Source organism: Salvelinus fontinalis, chromosome 23, assembly GCF_029448725.1.
Source record: "Salvelinus fontinalis isolate EN_2023a chromosome 23, ASM2944872v1, whole genome shotgun sequence".
Lineage (NCBI taxonomy): Eukaryota > Metazoa > Chordata > Actinopteri > Salmoniformes > Salmonidae > Salvelinus > Salvelinus fontinalis.
This window is the reverse complement of record NC_074687.1, coordinates 47,683,166-47,708,226: the sequence shown is the minus strand read 5'-3', so window position 1 is coordinate 47,708,226 and position 25,061 is coordinate 47,683,166. Positions and strand designations below refer to the sequence as shown.

Below are 25,061 nucleotides of genomic sequence, written 5' to 3'. Positions count from 1 at the left end.
ATTCGTCGCTGCCACGCTATTGGGTGTGCACTGGGGATTGAAAGGAGAAAGAGAGAGAGAGAGAGAGATGGGCCTCTTCTCTCATCCTCGGTCTACTTTTTGTTCTCTACTGCCGCCACCTCTTTTTTGTTCCCAACTCTCATTCATTTCTCGGCTTCCCCTCTGTGAAATGAACACTTCAGCTGGCCGGAAGCATTTAATCTGGGCCCCTTTTGAAGAGGATGAATTGAAACTTGTCCCACTCACCGCCACCTTCTTCTTCTTCTTCGCCCTATGGGTGGAAATGGTTGTGAAGTGTGGCTTGAAGAGGTGTTTTTGGTCAATAGTGAATAACATCTGGAAGGGTACTCGGATTGAGTGCTATTAACTGATAGAAGTCTCTCTGCCATAGAGGAACAATAGACAGGCACAAGTAACTCTCCATGAAAAGAGCCATGGTGATAATTGAGTGGATTTCTATGGTCTTTCTTTCCCAAGTGCCTAAAGCCACAATATGGAGTTTGTCTTTCCACCACGAGGGCAGCCCCGCAACTTAGTTTACTGTAAAACTTTAAAGAAGGATGGGGCTGAGAAAAGCAACCACTCTCAAATGATTAAATGGTGCTATTGATGCCTAGGACTGACAGTCCATGAGATTGACATAATAGTTTTGCTGCTATATTGTACATGGTTTGTTTACAGACTCAAATGACAACATAAAGAATGAGTAATAGAACCTTTTTTGGATTTATGATATGGTTTTTGATCAAATCGGAAGGTATTTATGAGTACAATTCTTCAGCATCATTGAGAGACCATTAAAATGACCATTGAGTAGCAGGACATATCCTAGATTGTGCCTTTTATTCCATTTTAACACCCACTCACGATAACCTCTACCAGTGTGTATCCTCGTTCGACTGGATACTCTCCACACAAATAAAAGGACATCAACATGTTCTCAGATGTAACCAGAGAGGGGTTGACCATCTTCACTACAGCCAGTCGGAAAAGACCTGTCATTTGTTACCACTCCAACACATTTTCCCAGTCCAGTGAGAATTTGTATTGTGTTGTATGGTGTAGTGGGGGTAATCTATGTGTGTAATCTAGTGGGGGGTACTCACTATGCACTATGTCTGTCTACAGGCCAGAAATGGGCTTCTGTGATGGTTTTCTAAAGGTCCACCCTGTAAATATGAAAATAAATACCTTTAAGTGTGTGCATGTCTGTGTGTGTAACTGTGTGTGTATTTGGGGAAAAGGGGAATTGGGTAATATTGTGCTAAGCCCCCAGCCAGCCAGCGTTACTTTTTATGTTGCCGTAGCAACGTGTCTCTTGTGAGGTTGTGACCTCAGATGATTACAGTACAAAGCCTATTGGGTCTCGAAAACCCCTTTGAAGATGAGAAGTCTTTGATGGTTTGTATTTATGCAAATCTCCCCGATATGATTTAACCAACTGAGATTGAATGGGGAGATGATTAAAATTGCCCCTATTTGAGAGATCTTTCAATGGAGCCGTTACTCTTTGTTTTTTTTCAGAATACGTTGTATGTGTGCGTGCATGTGTGGTATTTGTGTCTTTTATTCAGGAAAATAGCACCACTTTATCAGGGCTTATTTATATCAGCTCTCCTCTCCCAGAGGGAGGAATAGACGGTGGGAGGGAGAGTGGGTGGGAGGGGGAGAGAGAGGAGGGGGGACATGGCGTTACAGATTTCTATTGGGCTTTTCTCCCCTTTTCCATCTCTCTCCCTCTCTCTTTTTTAACAGGCCTTGGAAGTGAATATCTGACGGAGAGAGTTTTTGTGTGTTTCCAGATGATAGATTTAGGAATTTGCGCTACCCCACTGGCAGTCCAGAGCTCGCTGTGAACTCGTCTGTTGGAAATAAAAAAATCTTAGGTGAGCTTACTTATTAGTGGGAACAATGCAGAATAAAGGGCCCCTGCAAGGTGTCATATCACAACGATTGTTGCACCAATCTCACTATGCTCTTCCACCGAGGGGTCACACAAAATTGACATAATGCTGAAATTAAACACACTTAAAGGCGGCACCACATTTAGTTTTGTCTTCTTTTTATTGTTTTTTGGTGTGTGTTGTGTATATGGACCATGTAGTTAAATGGGAGAGAGAGTGCAGAAGGCTTCAGAAGAAGGGGAACCCTGGTGATAATGTAAAATATCATTTCCTTCAGCTTGACGCTCCTCTCCTCCTCTGCACTGCCTCGCTTCCTCTCATTTGCGCTGCCTCGTCACTCGCTCGCTCGCTCTCTCTCTCTCTCCACAAAAGATCACTTGATGTATTTTTGTACAGGAATAAATACCATGCAGGGAATGGGTATTGACAGTTGTTTTGTAACTCTCTCTCCCCACAAATGCTCCTTCTTGTAGCAAAACCTCAGTTTTATTATTTAAAGAGCCTTAATCCTGAATATTTTTCATGGTTGCAATTCCCTCTGACGTAAACAGTTTGATATCTCTGTTTCCCCCCCCATGTTTCTCTCCATAACTGGGTTTGTGTTAATGGCTACACTCCCTGAGTGTCTGTCCCTGAGTAAAATGCTAATGTTTTTGAACAGTTTGGGTTACGATGTATTTCAGTGTGTGCTTATAAATGGATTATAGTCATGGTGATATACATTTTTCCACCATAAGATATGATAAATACACGTATAAAGCCAGTTTTGATTTGAGATCTTAGTTAATGATTTACATGTACATTTTACTTAATGTATACATGATCAAAATGATGATACCTCCAGCTTACCCTCATATAATGTTTGACCATGTATTGCGACTGTGCTGTATGTGTATGCTGTGGCTGTCTCTCTTCTTGAGAGCAATGGCATCCCTAGAAAATCGAGTATTGTGATTTCATATGTGCTTCTGTATTCAGATACGCAATAGTCGTAATTTGTGTGTGTGGTTGTCTGTGTGTGCGGCTTTTGTATGTGTGTGTGTGAAAGTTTGTTGACAGGTTTCAGCACCACTTGAATGGACGAGCGCTGACGGAGCCCATTCGCCTGGTCACCTTTGTGGAAACCGCTGTGGGCCTGCTCAATTTTAAGGTAAATTACAAACAAAACCACCAAGAAAATACCTGTGTCAGACGTTTTACTACCTCATTCACTTTTTATTAAAGCTGGTGTCAGACAGCGCAACTCGCCAAGTGTCACCGTCCAAATACGAGAGATTCAAAGCGTCCGGACAGTCTCTCTACGTCTCTCTCTCTCTCTCAAGGTTTCAACTCTTTTGTGTTTATTCTGGTTCAGGCGTGATGGTAAAGGGTCACACCCTCTCAAGCAATGCCATGCCAATAGGCCTGGCATTGCATGAGACAACAATCGATTTAACGCGTAAACTTTTAAAGGTCACGCCCCTCACCCCGTTTGACCTAAAGTCATGAAACTCAGTACATAGGACCTTCTCACAGCAAACAAGTTTGCCTCAAGGATCCATGAGGTCCACCATGATGGATTTTGCGCCATTTAGAATTTTGTGAAAAACACTTAAAACGCTACTCCCCTGGCACCGAATGACCGAACTATACAAAACTTAATATGTGGCATCTAAGGACAAAGTTCTCACTACGCAACATTTTCCAGACTAATACCTAAAATGACTGATAAATGCATATAAATAAATCACGGATATTCGCATTGTAACAAAACAGTACACATGTTCCAAATACTGTGAAGACTCAACATATTCAAATTGACTACAGTGGCGCTATAACAGTCACATGTTTATATATCTTAATCTGTTGGACTCAGATTGATGAAATTTGGCACACATGCTCAGGGATGAGTCTAGCTAACCTGTAAAATATGGTCCAGTTTTGCTGAATCCTGGCACTCTTAGACATGACAAAGCATTCATGCAATGCTCATTGACTCATAGTGGCCATATTTTTTGAGCTTGAGTCCTTTAAAAAGTTGCATTTGAAGTCATGGTTACATAGAATATATATACATTTGGTGCCAATCAGTCCAGCGGTCCTGGAGAAGATGTTTAAAGTAGTCAACTTTATAAAAAATTGTCCAAAATACCTCAAAATCATAATAATGACTTGTTCGATGTTGAGCTCTGATATTTGGCAAGCGTGGTAAACAGTACAGAAGTAGCTCATCCTGGGGCAATGTGTCCAATTAGTCCTGATGGTGTCCTAGTGGGCACATAGCTAATCCGCGACAATGTTGCTTGCAGCTTACATTTGTATTTGGTCTCTTCTAAGTTTTCCCCCTCATCCAGACACTCACTTTGACATGTTTTAATGTTATCTAAATGGTGTTTTTTTTTGTTGTCAGGCATCAAAGAGGGTCTGGTTTTAGTTTGGACCGACCTTCGTTGGCGAGGGGAAAGGGCACGGTTTGGGGGATTTGGGTGGGGTAACACGTTTTCTTCTTTCTTTTAATTTGTGTGTGTGTGTGTGTGTGTGTGTGTGTGTGTGTGTGTGTGTGTGTTCGCGCGTGCGTGCGTGTGTTTTCTTTCTGGAGAACATTCTGTATCCTTAGCCAGACTGATTCCCTGGGATGGAACAGCGAGAAGTGAAATTAATTTGGACGCCGACAAAAGCAGCAGACACATTCCGACCGCTCCATGGCTAACACAATAGAGGATCACATTCCTAGGCCTTTTCCCCCTCTCTCTTCTTGTCGTGTGGTAGTCCCAGCTTCACATAGTCTTCTTAGAAGGCGACAGTGTCTAAGACAGAGAGACAAGATGTGTGTGTGTGCGTTACAGTAGATAGTGAACATTGTAAGTGCAGGTCTGGATGGGAAATATGACCTGCTTGACTGGGTGAGTTGACAGGGTTCATACTTTCCTTGGCTACACACACACACACAAACACACTCATCTATGTGTCTTTGTTGTGTCTTCCCCCAGGTTGTGTGTGAGGAAGTACGTCGTCTGGCTCCTGCAGTTGGCCTACACCATGACGGTGTGGTGTTTGGATCCGATGACTTCTGTGCCAGCATAGGTCCTCTGTCCTCTCTTCCTCTCTCCTCTCACCTACAATCAATTATTTTATCACCACCTCTCCTCTCCTATGTCCTGTTCTCTGTCCCCTCCTCCCTTCGCTGTTTCCTTTTCTCTGTCCCCTCAGCCCCTTCTCTCCTTTTCTATTACCCCCTTCTCTCTCTTATCTCACTTGTCCATTTCTCGTCTCTCTTCCTCTTATAGTTCTTGGGCCAGACCCCCAAAATTGGGCAATCGAGCTCACTTGGGGTGACGGTGTCTCATAGTGATTTTCTTCACGTGACAGCTCGATCAGTTGTTCAATTTCACTTACAGTACCAGCATGTCAACTTAGTCAGGAGCTCCCGAGTGGCGCAGCGGTCTAAGGCACTTCATCTCAGTGCTAGAAGCGTCACTACAGACCCTGGATCGATCCCGAGCTGTATCACAACCGGCCGTGATTGGGAGTCCCATAGGGCGGTGCACAATTGGCCCAGCGTCGTCCAGGTTAGGAGTTGGCCAGAGTAGGCCTTAATTGTAAAATAAGAATTTATTTTTAACTGACTTGCCTAGTTAAATATATAAAGAATCACAGTCAAACGGATTTCAAACAGATTTTAACTGCATTCTTGAGATCAGTTTGTTCAGTTTCCAGTTTATACAGTGCATTCTGAAGGTATTCAGACCCCTTGACTTTTTCCACATTTTGTTACCTGACAGCCATATTCTAAAATGGATTGAAATGTTGTTTTTTTCTCATCAATCTACACACAATAACCCATAATGACTAAGCGTGTTTAGAAATTTTAGCAAATGTATTGAAAATAAAAAACAGAAATACTTTCTTTACATACAGTACCAGTAATTGATGTTTCAATTCATCATCCTTGAGATGTTTCTACAACTTGATTGGAGTCCACCTGTGGTAAAGGGTCGGAATACTTATGTAAATGTGATATTTATTTATTTTTTAAATATAACTTTGCAAACATTTCTAAAAACCAATTTTTGCTTTGTTGTTATTGGGTATTGTGTGTAGATTGAAGAGGGGGAAAAACTATTTAATCCATTTAATCCATGGAATAAGTCTGTAACGTAACAAAATGTGGAAAAAGTCAAGGGGTCTGAATACTTGCTGAATGCACTGTATATATACTGAACAAAAATATAATCGCAACGTGTAGTGTTGGTTTCATGAGCTGAAATAAAAGATCCCAGAAATGTTCCATACACACAAAAAGCGTATTTCTCTCCAATGTTATGCACAAATTTCTTTACATCACTGTTAGTGAGCATTTCTCCTTTGCCAAGAAATACTCCCGGGGCCCCATTTTCATATCAGGCGACCCCACATGGGGTTGCGACCCCTTATTTGGGAACTGCTGCGCTAAGGGCTGTCGACACCTGGATTGCGCAACATTTGCCCATTATTCTTTTTAAAATCCTTCAAGCTCTGTGTAATTGGTTGTTGATCATTGCCACACAACCGTTTTCAGGTCTAGCCATAGATTTTCAAGTTGTTTTAAGTCAAAAGTGTAACTCGGACACTCGGGAACATTCACTGTCTTCTTGGTAAGCAACTCCAGTGTGAATTTGGCATTTTGCTTTAGGGTCTTGTCCTGTTGAAAGGGGAATTAATCTCTGTGTCTGGTGTGAAGCAGACTAAACCTCTAGGATTTTGCCTGTGCTTAGCTCCATTCCATTTTTTATCCTGAAAAAGTCCCCATTCCTTAACAAATACAAATATGGAGAGCAGTCCGTGAAAATATGGAGAGTGGTACTCAGTAATGTGTTGTATTGGATCTGCCCCAAATGTAACATTCTGTATTCAGGACAAAAAGTTAATTGTTTTGCCACATTTTTAATAGTATTACTTTAGTACCTTGTTGCAAACACGATGCAAGTTTTTGAATATGTTTATTCTGTACAGGCTTCCTTCTTTTCACTCTGTCACTTAGGTTAGTATTGTGGAGTATCTCTAGCTTTTGTAGATCCATCCTCAGTTTTCTCCTATCACAGCCATTAAACTCTGTAACTGTTTTAAAGTCACCAATGGCTACGTGGTGAAATCCCTGATTTGGTTTCCTTCCTCTCCAGCAACTGAGTTAGGAAGGACAACTGTATCTTTGTAGTGACTGGGTGTATTAATGCATCATCCAAAGTGTAACTAATAACTTTATCAAAGGGATATTCAATGTCTGCTTTTTACATTTTTACCCATCTAGCAATAGGTACCATTTTTTGCGAGGCATTTGAAAACCTCCATGGTGTTTTTTAGTTGAATCTGTTGTTGAAAGTCACTTCTCGACTGAGGGGCCTTACAATTATCTGTATGTGTGGGGTACAGAGATAAGGTAGTAATTTAAAAAATAATGTTAAACACTTGCACACAGAGTGGGTCCATGCAACTTACTATGTGACTTGCTAAGCAAATGTTTACTCCTGACCTTATTTAGGCTTGCCATAAATCGTATGTAGAACGGTGACAAAACATAGGAATCTAATCCGTTTTAAATTCAGGCTATAACACAATAAATGTGGAAAAAGTCAAGGATTGTGAATAATTTCAGAAGCAACTGTATAATATAACCAAATTTGAAAGCACCACCTTCAACTATTATTTAAAAAATAGCCCATATTGTGCCATTGACATTATAATGTGAGGCACCCGGGAGAGGAAGTCACTATCGGAACCGCTACACGATTGTCAAGAGAATATGCACCACGAACTAGTAGGAGAACAGCGCCAGCCATCCCCTCGCACACAAACTGATTTGAGCCAGGGCAGCCTTAGCATGCGTCGAGACATACAAGACAACAAACGTGAATATCTTTTAATTCCTTGGGGCATGCTCTACAACTAAGGGACAGTTTAGTTGGCAGTCTTGTCTTCCAATTGTTTGTAGCGTGAATTGTTCCTCTTCGCACCGAGGTGAAGAGCGGAATAATTGAAGTAATGAATCCGAGCCTCACGCTTATCAACTGTGTAAGGCGGTGCTTCCAGCGAGGTGTGGATTTCATTGGCTTTGTCAGGCATAAATGTAGATCCTTCAATCGAAGTTACGAGAGTGCGACTCCCCATAGTATCTTTTGCTGAAGTTGACTGGCTAAAATGGAACTTGTTGTATACTGATATTGTTTGTCATAGTGTAAAATCCCTATGGGAAAAATAAATGGGACGGAGGGATGAAAGAAAGAGTGATAACAGAGAGAAATCTGACATTGCTGCAATGTTAACACACATTTTACAACTCTAGGGACTAATTCTTCATTCGTAACAACTGGGAACATAGAAAACTCTGACTTCCAACTTCAGTGCATTCAAGACAACTGGGAACTCAGGACTCGTTTTGAACGGTCACCCAACTCGGAATTTCAGGTGGGGAAACTCTGGCATCTTTCTAGAGCTCCGACTTTCCGGCCTGAAAATCACCGACGTCATGATTTGACCTCGATTTTTCCCCCAGAGTTCCCAGTTGTCTTTAAAGTAACAATAGACTTTCAAGAAAATCACTATGAAACATCGTCACTCCAAGTGAGCCTGACTGACCCCCTTGGCCAATTATTCTCTTTCTCCTCATCACACCCATCTCTTCTCACTCCTCACTTATCATTCTCTCTCCATATACACTGAGTATACCAAACATTAGGAACTAATATTGAGTTGCACTCCCCCTTTTGCTCTCAGAATGGCCTCAATACAGATGTCAAAGTGTTCCACAGGAATGCTGGTCCATGTTGACTCCAATGCTTCCCACAGTTGTGAAGTTAGCTGGATGTCCTTTGGGTAGTGGACCATTCTTGATACACACGGGAAACTGTTGCACGTGAAAAACCCAGCAGTGTTTCAGTTCTTGACAACAAACCAAACTGTAATGCCTGGCACCTACTTCCATACCACGTTCAAAGGCACTTTTTTTGTCGTGCCCATTCACCCGCTGAATGGCACACACACAATCCACGTCTCATTTGTCTCAAGGCTTGCAAATCCTTCTTTTCCTCCTTTCCAACTTCACTTATTTGAAGTGGATTTAACAAGTGACATCAATAAGGGATCATAGCTTTCAACGGGATTTACCTGGTCAATGTCATGGAAAGGGCAGGTGTTCTTAATATTTTGTATACTCAGTGTATAGTCATATGTGACCAACCACCTTGATTCGGTCCTATATAGCACAATTTGAAATTGTGTTTTTTTTTTACATTGGATGACACAGAGCTACAAAATGGTATATTGTGCACTGCATTTTTGAGGACAATGGGAAAGTAATTCTGCTTTGAAAGTTGATAAACTTGTAACCTAAATTTTGAGAAAATGGCCTTTGAATGTTTTGGTACTACTATGGAGAGCTCTCCTTTGTTTAGACGCATTCAGCATTGTTCACACCCTCTTAAGCCAGCCCCACCCATCTCTTTAAGGATTCACACGTGAGGTCATGTGCTATACAGTGACTAGTGTAGTAAAGATGAAGACTAAAAGTAGTAGCCTACAATAAGGAAAAATTCCAGGTAAACAAAAAGTGTTCAGATAAAAATATTTTATAAATATTAGATGATGCTTACCCAGACACACTTGTCTAAATTGATGGTCATTGGTCATGTGAAAGAAATGCTATAACCCCCAGCCACATATTGCCAAGTGGATGGGTCTCTACAGAAGGTGTAAACGGTACAGCCAAATGGTTTCTTGCATAGTAGCAATATCAAAAATAGATAGTGTCAATATAAATAAAATAATATACAGTATGTACAAGAACAATATCAATAACGATATCAGTGATAGACGAGGTAGTTATATGCATACAATCAGAGGTAAAGTGGCTGAGCAGTGGGATAAAAAAAATAGTAGCAGCAACGTGTGTTAGGAGAGAGTCATGTGAAAAGAGGCACTGCAGATAGTGCTGATGACTGGTCTGTCCGAACCACGCATAAACAAGGGTAATCTATATTCGGAGAGCCTGTTTCTGTCCTGCCCTTGACTTTGGTGCAGGGCATGTGATGTCCATAGCCTCTTCATCGCAACACTCCCTGATCTTCTCAAAAAGATAAGTTTGTCAAGCTATGTCCAGTCCAGGTGGTGCTTGTACAGGCAGACCATTTATGGCAGAAAGGATGTCAGCGTTGAGCAGCAGCTGAAACCTGGTCCCGACTGAGTACAAACGCTCGTTGGTGACAACACCACCAGGCTCCAGAGCATCAAAGCTTTAAAACAGGAAATAACAAAAAAGATTGAGAAGACATAACATCCCTGCACAACATCAATTCACCTCCCAAGTTTAAATAAGAAGAATAACCTCATACAATGCAATGAAAATGTTATCTGCCTGAAGTGCTGGTACTGCTTGATCTGTGGCAGTGCCCTGAAGTACGGAGTCAGGTGTTGCCAGCCATAGCTTTCCACCAGCACCGTACCATCCTCCAGTCCAACCAGCTGTGGGATGTTGACCCCTGTCACTGTGCTGTCCTTCACAACACCAGCAATCTCAGACAAAGTGTTCACTATGGTCTTTCTGAAGCTGCTTGATGAGGTCTAACCACCAGTCGGGGGCAAACTTGGTGTGGCCTGTGATCAGGAAGTGAAGGTCCAGACTAGTGGAGCTTGTGCTTTTTCAGCTTGGCTGACTTAACAGCTTCTGACAGATTTGCAGATCTGAAGACCTTAGTTGTTCCTCTGGCATTGGCAGCACAGGTCTGTCCTAGGCTTAGTGCTTCAGGAATCTCCACAGATTCCTGAAGGAAGACAGCCCGACTGCACGTACCTCTGGAAAATACAGAATTAACGTGAAATCAATAAAAGTTGTGGCAATCATGTTGGAGGTCAATTAAATAATCAAAACGTGTTGTTATACCAAGTGTTGTCACTGATTCCTTGTAGAGACGCTGCTTTTCTCACACGGGATGGAAGGAGCTTTCCACCAAAGTGTTTGTGTCCTGGGTGGCGTCCTGGTAATACTATTGTATTATCGTCTGCGTAGTTGTCGCTGCAAGTCCTCATGCTTCAGGTGTAACCTGTGCTTGCTTGGGCCAGCTCTCTTTTTGATGGGAGACATTAGACCATTCTCCTTGTATGACTGGTGGAGGAGAGTCAGGCGTGTTCTACTGATGCTGAAAGACAAATTCCAGATACAAATATTTTTGCATTATATTACAATAGATAGTGTAATCACCGTCAGACGCACCTGGCTAACTTGATAGGTTGTCAGGTAGCTTGCTAATAGTAAGCTTTAACTTGGTCTTTTGTTTAGACATGTAGCTAGCTAGCTAACAATGAACCATAATCCCAATCCATAGATTACTAGCAATACAAACCTATTGTCATAGCTTGCTAAACCAAACAGGTTCAATGTTAGCTAGTTAGCTAGCTAACATTATCCTATAACTAGCCATGCGAAATGGCATTCTGAGATAACATCACTACACAGTTCATACACATAATGTTGGCTAGCCAGCTAACAGTAAGCTTTAACTTCAAATGGAAACAACTTTCTCACAAAACTAGAAACGTATAATATCTGAAACTGTAGCTAGATTTTTACCCGTATACATGGATGAAAGCTTCAGGGCAGACTGCAACCCCTTTCATTAAATACGACGTCCTGTGTCGTTTCCGTTTATTTTGTACAGCTTACTTGGCCCGGTTGTGTCAAGTCACTCTGGTTCACACTGACCGTTTGCAATGCCACAAGAATCATCATATCTTTCTCGCTCTCTGTCACAGATGCCATGGTTGCCCTTTAGTTTGAAGATGTAATCCGGTGACATGTGTTTTATACAACAGCCTTCTGTGTTCTCTTTTCGACTCCCTCTGCATTTGCAATCAAACCCCAGAATTCTATTCATCTCCTTATCATACCCTGCTTCTACCAGACATTCCACTGATTTCAAAACTCGGTCAACTTCTTCCGTGACAACAACACTGTTGATCGTCGTTTCTTCCCCACCACTGCGTCAGAAGACTCCACAATGTCTTCTTCAATGAAAATGTTTTTACCTAAATCAGGGATTTCCTCATTGTCTGATTCATTTTCAGAGTCAGAGTCAGCATGTCACGATCGTCCTCCAGAAAGTAGTCCATCACAACTTTTTCCCACTGACCTTTGTCGATAGCGCCTGATAAATTTAGGGCAGCAATGTTATTGAGAGCAGTAGCAACATATTTGCTGTTCTCCATGGCCTACATTATATATTTTGAAAAAACTGCAGTAGAAAGGATTATCTACGCATAACAAGCAGCTCATTTTATAGACACAAGATGCTACACCGCAGACCCAATCTGAAACTCATCTCTCGGCATGTCCAGCCCACTCATTAGCTCAGCCAATCATGGCTAGTGGGAAGGTTCCTGTCCTTTTCTGGGGCTAAACCAACTAGGCTCGTAATTGAACAACTTTATTCATATTTACAGATGGCATACAAGTTCGTTATTAAGGCACATGAAAGTTCAAATGTTTCAGAAGGCATTTCTGCCAAAAAACGCTGTTTGATAACAAAAAAAAACTAATTCAAATGGTTCTCCTGTGAAGTCGTGACTTGCGACATACGCCTAGTTTCCTGAAACGGATCACATATCTGCATTATGTTTCCCTGTATCTTAAACCTGTGTGTCTATTTTCTCACGGGTATGTTTTCCTGTCTATATTCCTGTAAGCCACTTTGGATAAAAGTGTCTGCTAAATGGCATACGTTATAGTATATATTATATATAGTTGCCTGTGTCTCCCTCCGTCCAGGTGCCACGCGGACCAAGGATGCCAGGGAGCTGCTGTATGCCCGTCAGAAGGTGGTAGTGACAACCAAGGCCTTCGGTCTACAAGCCATAGACTTGGTCTACATAGACTATAAGGACGGAGAGGGTCTACGACAGCAGGCAAGGGAGGGAGTTCTCATGGGCTTCACAGGTAAATTGAGCCTCCCTCTCAGGCAAGGGAGAAATGAGAAAAGGATAGGTTATTTTAAGCTTAAGATGTTAGATTTAAGGTTACAATTAGGGTTATGTTAAGGTTTAGGGTTAGGGAAAATAGAATTTTGAATGGAAATACATTAGATCCACACGAGGATAGAAAAACAGAACGTGTGTGTGCTCGTGTAGGGGTGTTAGCTCCTAGCATAGTGAAGCTTCGTGTGTCTAGCCAGGCAACTGTGTTTGTGCATGTGTGAGTGAGTGTGTGAGACATGGTGGAATCCTAAATCATCCACCACCATCTCTTATTAGTTTTTAATTATTTTGATGTGAACAGGAACCATTTGGAAGTTATTTATTGAAAGAATCGTGTGAGGAATGAGAATAATGTATTACATATAGTTGCAATATTGTGATCTATTACTATCTTGCACAATGTCATTTTTCTGCATATTTGTTCTGGTCTATTTGAGTGTTCTATGTTATGAGCAATAACCGTTGATGGAACAGTGTAACACTCAGTTCTAGTGAATTACTAGCGTGATTTCACACTGGCATTCGTCTTAATTCGCTAAGTCCGTAGTCCATGAGTGGACTCCCAATGTTGCCCTGAGACACGCATGGCGCACGTGCACACACACACACACACACACACACACAGAGAGACAGACAGACAGATGGACAGACTCCCCATGATGCTGCTCAGTAAAGCCTCTGTGCCAGGTGAGGCGGATTTGTAATGACTTTTCTCAAAAACACACCAACACACATACACACACACATTCATACTATCGATGGCTGTTTTAGCATTGTGTAGACTCTCTCTCTGGCCCACATGCCAGCTGATTTCCCCTGACCTCGGTTGCCACCGCTACTCTGACACGGCTGAGAACAACACCGCAAGAGACACGCGCTGTTCAGAAAAGCTTTCAAGGACCTCTGCTAATTCTGTTCTTCTGTCCACCGGATCTGACGACACCTACAGTTGAAGTCAGAAGTTTACATACACTTGGGTTGGAGTCATTAAAACTCGTTTTTCAACCCCTCCACAAATTTCTTGTTAACAAACTATAGTTTTGGCAAATCGGTCAGGAATTTTTTCCAACAGTTGTTTACAGACAGATTATTTCACTTTTAATTCACTGTATCACAATTCCAGTGGGTCAGAAGTTTACATACACTAAGTTGACTGTGCCTTTAAACAGCTTGGAAAATTCCAGAAAAGGATGTCATGGCTGTAGAAGCTTCTGGTAAGCCTTGAAATTCAACAACAGGTGCACCTCCAATTGACTCAAATAATGTGAATTATTCAAACTCAGTGCCTCTTTGCTTGACATCATGGGGGAAATCAAAAGAAATCAGCCAAGACCTCAGACAAAAAATTGTAGACCTCCACAAGTCTGGTTCATCCTTGGGAGCAATTTCCAAACACCTGAAGGTACAACGTTCATCTGTACAAACAATAGTACGCAAGTATAAACATCATGGGACCACGCAGCTGTCATACCGCTCAGGAAGGAGACGCATTCTGTCTCCTAGAGATGAACATCCTTTGGTGTAAAAAGTGCAAATCAATCCCAGAACAACAGCAAAGGATCTTGTGAAGATCCTGGAGGAAACAGGTACGAAAGTATCTATATCCACAGTAAAACGAGTCCTATATCGACATAACCTGAAAGGTCGCTCAGCAAGGAAGAAGCCACTGCTCCAAACCTGCCATTTAAAAAGCCAGACTACGCACATGGGGACAAAGATCGTACTTTTGGAGAAATATCCTCTGGTTTGATGAAACAAAAATAGAGCTGTTTGGCCATAATGACCATCGTTATATTTGGAGGAAAAAGGTGGAGGCTTGTAAGCCGAAGAACACCATCCCAACTGTGAAGCACGGGGGTGGCACCATCATGTTGTGGGGGTGCCTTGATGCAGGAGGGACTGGTGCACTTCACAAAATAGATGGCAGTGTGTGCGAGCAAGGAGGCCTACAAACCTGACTCATTTACACCAGCTCTGTCGGGAGGAATGGGCCAAAATTCACCCAACTTATTGTGGGAAACTTGTCGAAGGCTACCCAAAACGTTTGACCCAAGTTAAACAATTTAAAGGCAATGCTACCAAATACTAATTGAGTGTATGGTAACTTCTGACCCACTGGGAATGTGATGAAAGAAATAAAATCAGAAATAAATCATTCTCTCTACTATTATTCTGACATTTCACATTCTTAATTAAAATAGTGGTGATCCTAACTGACCTAAGACAGGGAATTTCTACATGGATTAAATGTCTGGAATTGTGAAAAATTGTGTATATATGTATTTGGCTAAGGTGTATGTAAACTTCTGACTTCAACTGTGTATATATAGCTTTGTTTGTGTTCTATGTACTGTGTTTTTGATTGTTTTTATTAGGTGTACTCGCTGAAGGCAAAGCACAACTCTAGATTTTTTACATAATAATAATAATAATATGAGTATTGTTATTAGGTGGGACTTGGTACCGACTTTACATCTTCGTCATACTTCAGACTTTTTATTATTATTATTTAGCACGATACTCCTCTTATACCATTTACGCTAGAAACGCCATTCAAACTTTAAAACGTGTGGACTGGTCTGGATTGAGTTGATTGTATACAACTTTTCGATATGTTTTATACTTTTTAAGTTATACATTTTTTTTGTCCTCCATTCACGTACATGTTATTTCCTCAACATTCTAAATCTCCCCATCACTCCCAACATTCCATTCACTGTAAATGCAGCAATACAACTTTTGACACAAATCAGCTACATTGACAGCTTTTCTAACAACCAATCTTCATCTACTTCTCTGCTATTCGAACCAAAATATATCATACAGTTCTAACGATACAGCTGTTTTAGTAACTGCATTAACACATTTTCTACCAACTTTTTCTCAACAACTCCTGTTTTGACCACTCCCCCAACAAGTCAGTCAAAAACATAGATTGAATGAAATCTTTCTCTACTTCTCTACTTTTCCGACCTGAGAATGGATTAGGAATAGCTTCTACATATAGAGCAGTTTTAGGAACCCATCAAGTGCTCGCTTTCTAGATGCAGTAAGTGATGTTGGAAGCTAGCAGATGTATTATTTTACGTACTGTATGTTAGCATGTTTTTCACACTGACTTTAGCCATGGCGGAGGCAGGCCAGCCAAGGCAACTGTCGCCTAGCAACAACTGCATTGGACAACAACTGCCTCCATTCACTCCTTTCATATTTCACCAGATCACTTCTCATTGCACTTCTTTCAGTTTTCACAACTGTAGTTTAGACACTGACCACAACCACACAACTACTGAACCACACAACTACTGAACACAACCACACAACTACTGACCAAAACTACTGACCAGAACTACTCAAATCAAATGTATTTATATAGCCCTTCTTACATCAGCTGATATATCAAAGTGCTGTACAGAAACCTAGCCTACAACCCCAAACAGCAAGCAATGCAGGTGTAGAAGCACGGTGGCTAGGAAAAACTCCCTAGAAAGGCCAACACCTAGGAAGAAACCTATAGAGGAACCAGGCTATGAGGGGTGGCCAGTCCTCTTCTGGCTGTGCCAGGTGGAGATTATAACAGAACGTGGCCAAGATGTTCAAATGTTCATAGATGACCAGCATGGTCAAATAATAATAATCACAGTAGTTGTCGAGGGTGCAACAAGTCAGCACCTTAGGAGTAAACGATCATTGAGAGTATCTCTACCACTCCTGCTGTCTCTAGAGAGTTGAAAACAGCAGGTCTGGGACAGGTAGCACATCCGGTGAACAGGTCAGGGTTCCATAGCCGCAGGCAGAACAGTTGAAACTGGAACAGCAGCACGGCCAGGTGGACTGGGGACAGCAAGGAGTCATCATGCCAGGTAGTCCTGAGGCATGGTCCTAGGGCTCAGGTCCTCCGAGAGAGAGAAAGAAAGAGAGAATTAGAGAGAGCATACTTAAATTCACACAGGACACCAGATAAGACAGTCGAAATACTCCAGATATAACAGACTGTCTGCAGCATAAATAGCCTCATCACTGGAGGCTTTGTGCCATGGATCATCACTGGAGGCTTCTTGCCATGGATCATCACTGGAGTGAGGAGACGTATGGGCAGTCTGATACGTGGAGCTGCCACAGGGCTCACCAGGCTGGGGAGACATACTGGAGGCCTGTTTCTGGGAGCGGGCACAGGATACACTGGGCCGTGGAGGCGCACTGGAGGTTTCGAGCGTAAAGCCTGCACAACCCGTCCTGGCTGGATGGTTACTTTGGCCCGGCATTATGAGGGAAAACGTTAATATCCACAATATTTATTCCAAAACTAGGTCCAGGTATGACTGTGGCAGTGAAAAGGTCCGGAGACATGTTGGACAGTCTCAATGGGGATAGTTGAGCTGACTACACTAACTATGCTAGTGGCAGACTCCACTACGCTGGCAGGCTGGCTGACAGCCTGCTGCCTGGCCTGCACCCTATCTCATTGTGGAGCTAGAGGAGTTAGAGCCCTGTCTATGTTGATAGATAAGATGAGAGCACTCCTTCAGCTTGGGTGGAGTTCGTCACTCCTCAGCAGGCCATGCTTGGTCCTGTTAGTGGGTGAGTCTCAGAAAGAGGGACAATAATCTACAAATTCTATCTTTTGAGAGGGGCAGAAAAACATTATCAACCAGCGATTGAGTTGTGAGACTCTGCTTTTGAGCTCGTCACTCCCCCTAACTGGGAGGAGGCCAGAGACAATTACTTGATGCCGACACATCTTTCTAGCTAGTTTACACGCTGAAGCTATGTTATTCTTGGTGACCTCTGACTGTTTCATCCGAACATTGTTGGTGCCGAAGTGGATAACAATATCCCTATCCTCTCTACACTCGTCAGTTTTAGCCTTAGCCAGCACCATATTCAGATTTGCCTTAACGTCGGTAGCCCTGCCCCCTGGTAAACAGTGTATGATCGCTGGATGATTCGTTTTAAGTCTAATACTGCGGGTAATGGAGTCGCCAATGACTAGGGTTTTCAATTTATCAGAGCTAATGGTGGGAGGCTTCGGCGGCTCAGACCCCGTAACGGGTGGAGGAGAGTCCAGAGATGGCTCGGCCTCTGACTCCGACTCGTTGCTTAATGGGGAGAACCTGTTGAAAGTTTATGTCGGCTGAATGAGCGACACCAGTTGAGCGTTCCGACAGCATTTCCTTCCAGAAGCCTTGAGAAAATTGTCCGGCTGCGGGGACTGTTTCAGGGGATGAATACTGCTATCTGTACTTATTGGTGGCACTGATGCTGTTTCGTACTTTCCTACACTTAAATGACCCTTGCCTAACGATTGTGTCTGAAGCTGGGCTTGCAGCACGGCTATCCTCACCATAAGGCGATAGTTTTCCTGTATATTATGAGTACAGCGACTGCAATTAGATGGCTTAATATTACTACTTGGCTTCGGCTGGTGGAGGTCCTGTAGAACCATGTCCAGATAAAGCATCCGGGTGAAAAAGTTGAATGAAAAAAGTTGAGCGAGGGGGAAAAAAACGTAAGATGTTGGTAAATGTGTAAAATAAAGATTTAGATTAAACGGTTATTAAAAATGAAAACCGTAAAGTTGTCAGGTAGCAACAAAGTACCAACAAACAGCAGCACGGAGACAAGTCTGGAAGTTGTGACCGGAAGTAACTGACCACAACCACACAGCTACTGACCACAACTACTGACCACAACCACAAAACTACTGACCACACATCTACTGACCACAACTACTGACCATAGCTACTGACAACAACCACAACTATGTTCACAACTACTGACCACAAAACTACTGACCACAACCACAGCTACAGACCAGTACTGACCACAACTACTGGCCACAACCACACAACTACTGACCACACAACTACTTACCACGTAACTATTGAACCACACAACTAGTCACCACAACTACAAAACTATGACCTCAATCACACAAATGCTGACCACAACCACACAACTGCTGACCACACAACTACTGACCAAAACCACACAGTTACTGACTACAGCTGCTAACCACAACCCCAAAACCACACAACTACTGACCAGTACTGACTAGGGCTGTGGCAGTCTTTACATTTTGTCAGCCGGTTATTGTCACTTAAAAGACTGCCGGTTTCTCAGTAATTGACCATTATAATGGACATGCTGCTGATACCATGAAGTGGCGTGTTTTTTATGTTCTTCAGAGTGATTTTAGAAGGATTTAGAATTGGAGCAACATTCGTTTTCTGATATGGTGGCATAGGCTTTTCAGCTATATTTTCCGGAGTACATGATTTTTGTAGCTTGTCCATATGATTTTTGTAGCAAGTCCATTTTGTGGCTGTGTAGTCTTTTTGTTTCCCCCCGCCCACTGTCTTACCATAAAATGGTGGCCTTTTCTGTGCTTTTACTAAACATTTTCGATGGCACCTCCCATCTGTGATATTCTCCTTTAACTGGGAAAAACAGCAGCACATGCAAAGAGAGAAAGCATTTACCCGAATCGCAGCGGAAATTTGGTGCTTTTTTCAAATGGTATTTCACTCGCATCCCAGGGACCCTGCACATCATTCGCCTGAGAGCACTTTGCTAAATAGCAATCCTCCAATGGGGGGCCAGCACCACATGGCAGCCTGGGATTGGCTGGAGGGCATGAGTGATGCGTTTTGGGAGAGCCAATGGGGTGTAAGTGAAGGGACCTGAGTCACCCTGTCTGTCAGTGTGCTCTGTCACTCTCCCTTCATTAGACCCACACACATACGTTTCTTATCTTAAACCCTGGCAGTGCCAGAATGGGTGGCAATTGGTGTGCTCAGCTCAAATTTGTAGTAACAAAAAGTATTTGTGTGCAGGGTTCAAAAGGCATATGGCTGAAGAAAGAAGAAACCTACACTCACTGAAATATTCTTTAAGTTTTAATATATTTTTTTAGCAGCAGAGGTCAGAACAAACGGACACGTTTTGTCGGCAGCCTTCGTCAGCCTTTGGGAACACTTGACATTCACCCATATTTCTAGATGATGTCACATTGCAGCACTGCATCTTTGTTTTTTCACTATTTACATACATTTTTACATAAATATTCTACTATTTTCCGCAAGAGCTTAAAAATTAAAATTTGAATAAACAAAGAAATGTGCAGCTGTTGCTCACAGGAAGCAACCTAAGATCCTTCTTCACCCTCATACGGGAAAGAACATGTATGTCGGGTAGAATTTCTTGCAAAACAAGATTTGTTTTCTATTTACTTTAGTGCCCATGTGGTTATTATTATGTTGGAAACTGTAAGATAATTGAAATTTCATATTACAGAGTACATACACATTGTTAACCCGGCACCCTTCGACAAAAACAACACCAAGCTGTGCATGAGGGCCCCCCGCCGAACCAGAGGACTGGGTTATCTCACTCTGTGAGGCCGACGTGAGTAAGGTTTTTTATCAGGTCAACACTCGTAAGGCCACGGAGCCGGACGGTATTCCAGGCCGCATTCTCGGAGCATGTTATGGTTATGGGACAAATTAACTCCATCATCCCAGACACTCTAGACCCACTCAAATTTGCATACCGCCCCAACAGATCCATAGACGATGCGATCTAAATTACACTCCACACTGCCTTCACCCACCTAGATAAGATAAATACCTATGTGAGAATGCTGTTTACCGACTACAGCTCAGCATAGTCCCCTCCAAGCTCGTCACCAAGCTTGGGACCCTGGAACTGAACACCGCCCTCTGCAACTAGGTGGTCCAACCCCAGGTGGTGAGGGTAGGCAATATCACCCCCACCAAGCTGACCCCTCAACACGGGGGACCCACAAGGATGTGTGCTTAGTCCCCTCCTGTACTCCCTGTTCACCCACGACTGCGTGGCCACACAACTCTAGCATCATCATCTTCAAGTTTGCGAACGCTCGCCCATCCATATTGGGCCCACTTTAGTGAGTGGAACAGGTCGAGAGCTTAAAGTTCCTCGGTGTCCAAATAACTAAGGACTTAAATTTGTCCACGCACACAGTTGTGAAGAAACACGACAGCCCTCAAATCCTCCAAAAAGTTATACAGCTGCACCATTGAGAGCGTCTTAACCGGCTGCATCACTGCTTGGTATGGCAACAGCACCCCCCTCGATCGCATGGCGCTACAGAGGGAGGTGCGGACAGCAAAGTACATCACTTGGGCCAAGCTCCCTGCCATCCTAGACCTCTATATCAGGCAGTGTCAAAGGATAGCCCAGAGAATTGTTAGACTTCAGCCACCCAAGCCATAGACTGTTCTATCTGCTTCCACTTGGGAAGCGGTACCGGAGCAACAAGTCTGACATCTACAGACTCCTGAACAGCTTCTATCCCGAAGCCATAAGACTGCAAAATAGCTAACAAAAAGGTTACAGGACTATCTGAATTGATCTTTTATTGTATTGTTTTTTTGCACTGACTCTCTGCACACTCACACTCCAACACACATACTCACACATACACTTCATTTGCTCACACACACACATACACATTCATACTGACTCTATACACACGCACACACACATATACAATTATCATATACGCTGCTACAACTCTGTTTATCATATATCCTGATGCCTAGTCACCTTACCCCTGTACATATCTACCCTTACCACTCCAGCGTCCCTGCCCATTGTAAATGTGTTTTTGGAACTGACCCTGATGCTTGCTTACTTTTTGCGTGTTCTTATTTCTATTTCTCGTGTGTTCTTGTTCTACTTTACTCAGTACTACTGATATTGATTACTGCGTTGTTAGGAAAGAGCTTGCAAGAAAGGCATTTCAATGTACTTGTGCACGTAACAAAAATAGACTTGAAACCGGTGGCCGAGGAGGTGAGGGGGATTGTTTTCTTATAAGAGAACTGAAGCAGGTCTATCACTGAATGTGAAAAACACACACACAATTCAGACACATACTCGCCCCTCAGACATGGGAGCAAGGACTCCTCTTTAGGATGTTTATCCAGCATGGCCAGCCCTAAAGGAACTGTGCATGCAGAATCCTCATGTCCACACACACACACTCCTGATCCCTCTGTGGAACTGCCGACAAACGATTTCTGTAAACAGCAAAAGTAGCGTTTGATTTTTCTTTTCTCAAGTTTTTGAATTCAAATACCCTCACATAAATAAATACCTCAATGAAAATATATTGCAAAAAAAACAGTTCACATAGCATCGTCAAACTACTCTCTTAAGTGAAACATAAAAGGCAGACCCTGTTTCTCAGGGGTTAACCAGGATGAGAGGGGCAGATGGGGGTCTATTTATTATTATTGTTTTTTTTACTGGGCTCCATTCTGCTAGCCTAGCGCTAACTGCCTGCCTGCTAGCGCTAACTCTTCTCTTCTCTCTGCTGCAAGTTTGATCCGCCAATATACACAGGGTTATGGCAGCGCAGAGCGCCGTGCGTTAGCTCCTAGACTTACGAGGATTGTGTCAGAATGGGTTTAACTCCTTGTTAGTTGGGCGGCGGGTAGCCTAGCGGTTAGAGCGTTTGGCCAGTAATCAAAAAGTTGCTGTTTCGAATCCCCAAGTAGATATAGGTGAAAAACCTTGAGCAAGGCACTTATCCCTAATTGCTCCTGTAAATCGCTCTCGATCAGAGTGTCTTTTAAATGAGGTAAATGTTGTGAAGTACAGACATACAGGGGCAAAAGGGTGGTGTTTCTTCGTCTTTTAGCATTTTTTGTTTGACTGGTTGGGGATTATTTGGACTTGGAAAGAATTGGTTGGTTCAGAGACAATTATGCTCTTTTTGAGGTTTTGGAGAAATTAGAGATGGAATAGATCCGATTTGAATCGTTATCTTTTTAATACTGTGATATTTTCTAAGACTGGTGAGAATGATTGTATAGTAGAATTTGGTAGCTGAATTGTTACAATATTATTGCGTAATAGCACGGTTTCATTGTGTGTTTGTGATAGAAAGACAAAAACAGTACACCTGCAGTGAATTATTTGTGTGTGTGTGTGTGGGTGTGTGTGTGTATCTGTCTTCCAGCCTGCCTGTGTATGTATGTCAAATCAAATTGTATTTGTCACATGCTTCGTAAACAACTGGTGTAGACTAACAATGAAATGCTTGCTGTGTGTATTCTTCGAGCTCTCACAGGCCTGTTTAGCAGCAGTCAGGGTCCTGTTCCAGATGGGTTCAGGCTGAGATTGAAGCGTAACTAAGCGTGCAGCAGAGTTTCTCCTCTACAGCCGAGGTACAGCCATGATACGGTGCTGCTCAAGGACAAAATGGAGGGGACACCCCATGATACTCGTGATGCATCACTTCCTCTTGCCCCACGGTGTCCCATATACACAGTCTGAGAGACCCTGACGGAACACACACACACACACGAACTCACACACTGGCCAAACACACACACACCTTCTGAACACAGGGCCACTGACTGAACACACACTGACTGAAAACCCAAAACACACACCAATCAAACACACATAGACCGGCTGAACGTGGGGCCACCGGCTGGGTACAGGCCCCTCACCCACCAGAGAAAGAGCGGCTTTTGGATGGCTACCTTCCAATACAACAATATAAAAGCCTCTACAAAAATAATTATTTATCTGGTCTATGTTGATAAAATAACATGTCAAGAAATACATAATTAATTTGACCAAGTAATTTGAAAAGCAACAACATGTACCAAGTATTTAGCAGTTGAGTTGAATTTCTCAGTAAGCCACAGAAGGATTTTAACATTGTTACCTCTTAATTTCAACCAACTGATAAAGCATGAAAATGTTGTATTAATTTTGCGATGTTGTTGGCGTTTCTTTATGCTTGTACAATATCTACTGTATAATGTAGGCTGTTTATCTTTTTCCCTATGCAGATAAGCAGATGATTGTTAAGTTTTTCGCTTGAAGATATTATTGATATGTCTGTGTTCATGTATAGGCTAATGTACATGTATGTATTTTCCTTTTCACTATACAGGTAAGCAGGTGATCCATCCCAACCAGGTCCAGGCGGTACAGGAGGAGTTCTCACCCAGTCAGGAGAGGGTCCAGTGGGCTACAGAACTGATTGCTGCCTTTGACGAGTACCAGAAGCTGGGAAAGGTAAATCAACTATAGTAGTCAGCCTCAGAATGTAGAGTTAAGAAATGTTTATTAACGTGTCATTGCTTAGGACTTTAGAACGAAATTCACAGGATGACATCAGTGCATAACTGCATTAAAATACACATTACAGGATGGCTCACGCTATGCCATTATATGCAAGAGAATATAAAGAGTACATATATCTATTTAGTTATACCAGGGGTCAGCTAGCTCTGCTCTAAGATATGACATTTCTACTGTGCAGTGCATTCAGAAAGTATTCACACCCCTTGACTTTTCCACATTCTGTTACGTTAGACTTATTCTAAAATGTATTAAATCGTTTTTTCCCCCTCATCAATCTATGCACACTACCACATGATGACAAAGCACAAACAGGTTTTTAGAAATGTTTTCAAATGTATAAAAAAAACTTACATTTCAAATGTACATAAGTATTCAGACCCTTTACTCAGTACTTTGTTGAAGCACCTTTGGCAGTGATTACAGCCTCAAGTCTTCTTGGGTATGATGCTACAAGCTTGGCGCACCTGTATTTGGGGAGCCTCTCCCATTCTTCTCTGCAGATTCTCTCAAGCTCTGTCAGGTTGGATGGGGAGTGTTGCTGCACAGCTTCAGGTCTCTCCAGAGATGTTCGATCGGATTCAAGTCCGGGCACTGGCTGAGCCACTCAAGGACATTCAGACACTTGTCCCTAAGTCACTCCTGTGTTGTCTTGGCTGTGTGCTTACGGTCGTTATCCTGTTAGAAGGTGAACCTTTGCCCCAGTCTGAGGTCCTGAGCGCTCTGGAGCAGGTTTTCATCAAGGATCTCTCTGTACTTTGCTCCGTTCATCTTTCCCTCGATCCTGAATATTCTCCCAGTCCCTGCCACTGAAGAAAATCGCCACTACATGATGCTGCCACCACCATGCTTCACTGTATGAATGGTGCCAGGTTTCATCAAGACATGACGCTTGGCATTCAGGTCAAAGAGTTCCATATTGGTTTCATCAGACCAGAGAATCTTGTTTCTCATGGTCTGAGAGTCTTTAGGTGCCTTTTGGCAAACTCCAAGCGGGCTGTCATGAGCCTTTTACTGAGGAGTGGCTTCCGT

General features: G+C 42.6%; 1 protein-coding gene and 1 long non-coding RNA gene across 4 annotated transcripts in view; one reads left to right on the top strand and one right to left on the bottom strand.

Moving 5' to 3' along the window:
• The window catches only part of clybl (citrate lyase beta like), a 152,080-nt gene that overhangs the window by 119,339 nt on the left and 7,680 nt on the right, over positions 1-25,061 (top strand). Inside the window, exons 4-7 of the mRNA XM_055879056.1 lie at positions 2,953-3,054; positions 4,874-4,967; positions 12,676-12,843; positions 23,839-23,963. Of these exons, the coding sequence (XP_055735031.1) occupies positions 2,953-3,054; positions 4,874-4,967; positions 12,676-12,843; positions 23,839-23,963 (489 nt within the window). The remainder of the gene's footprint in view (positions 1-2,952; positions 3,055-4,873; positions 4,968-12,675; positions 12,844-23,838; positions 23,964-25,061) is intronic.
• Positions 9,469-23,841, bottom strand: LOC129821419 (uncharacterized). Of its 3 annotated transcripts, none has more exons than XR_008754316.1 (3): positions 16,554-23,841; positions 10,795-11,050; positions 9,469-10,706 (listed from the first exon to the last, which is right to left on the bottom strand). It is a non-coding gene; the product is annotated as an uncharacterized LOC129821419 (long non-coding RNA). The 3 variants fall into 3 exon arrangements; XR_008754315.1 differs by lacking the exon at positions 16,554-23,841 and adding an exon at positions 11,482-12,676; XR_008754314.1 differs by lacking the exon at positions 16,554-23,841 and having other exon boundaries at positions 10,795-12,676.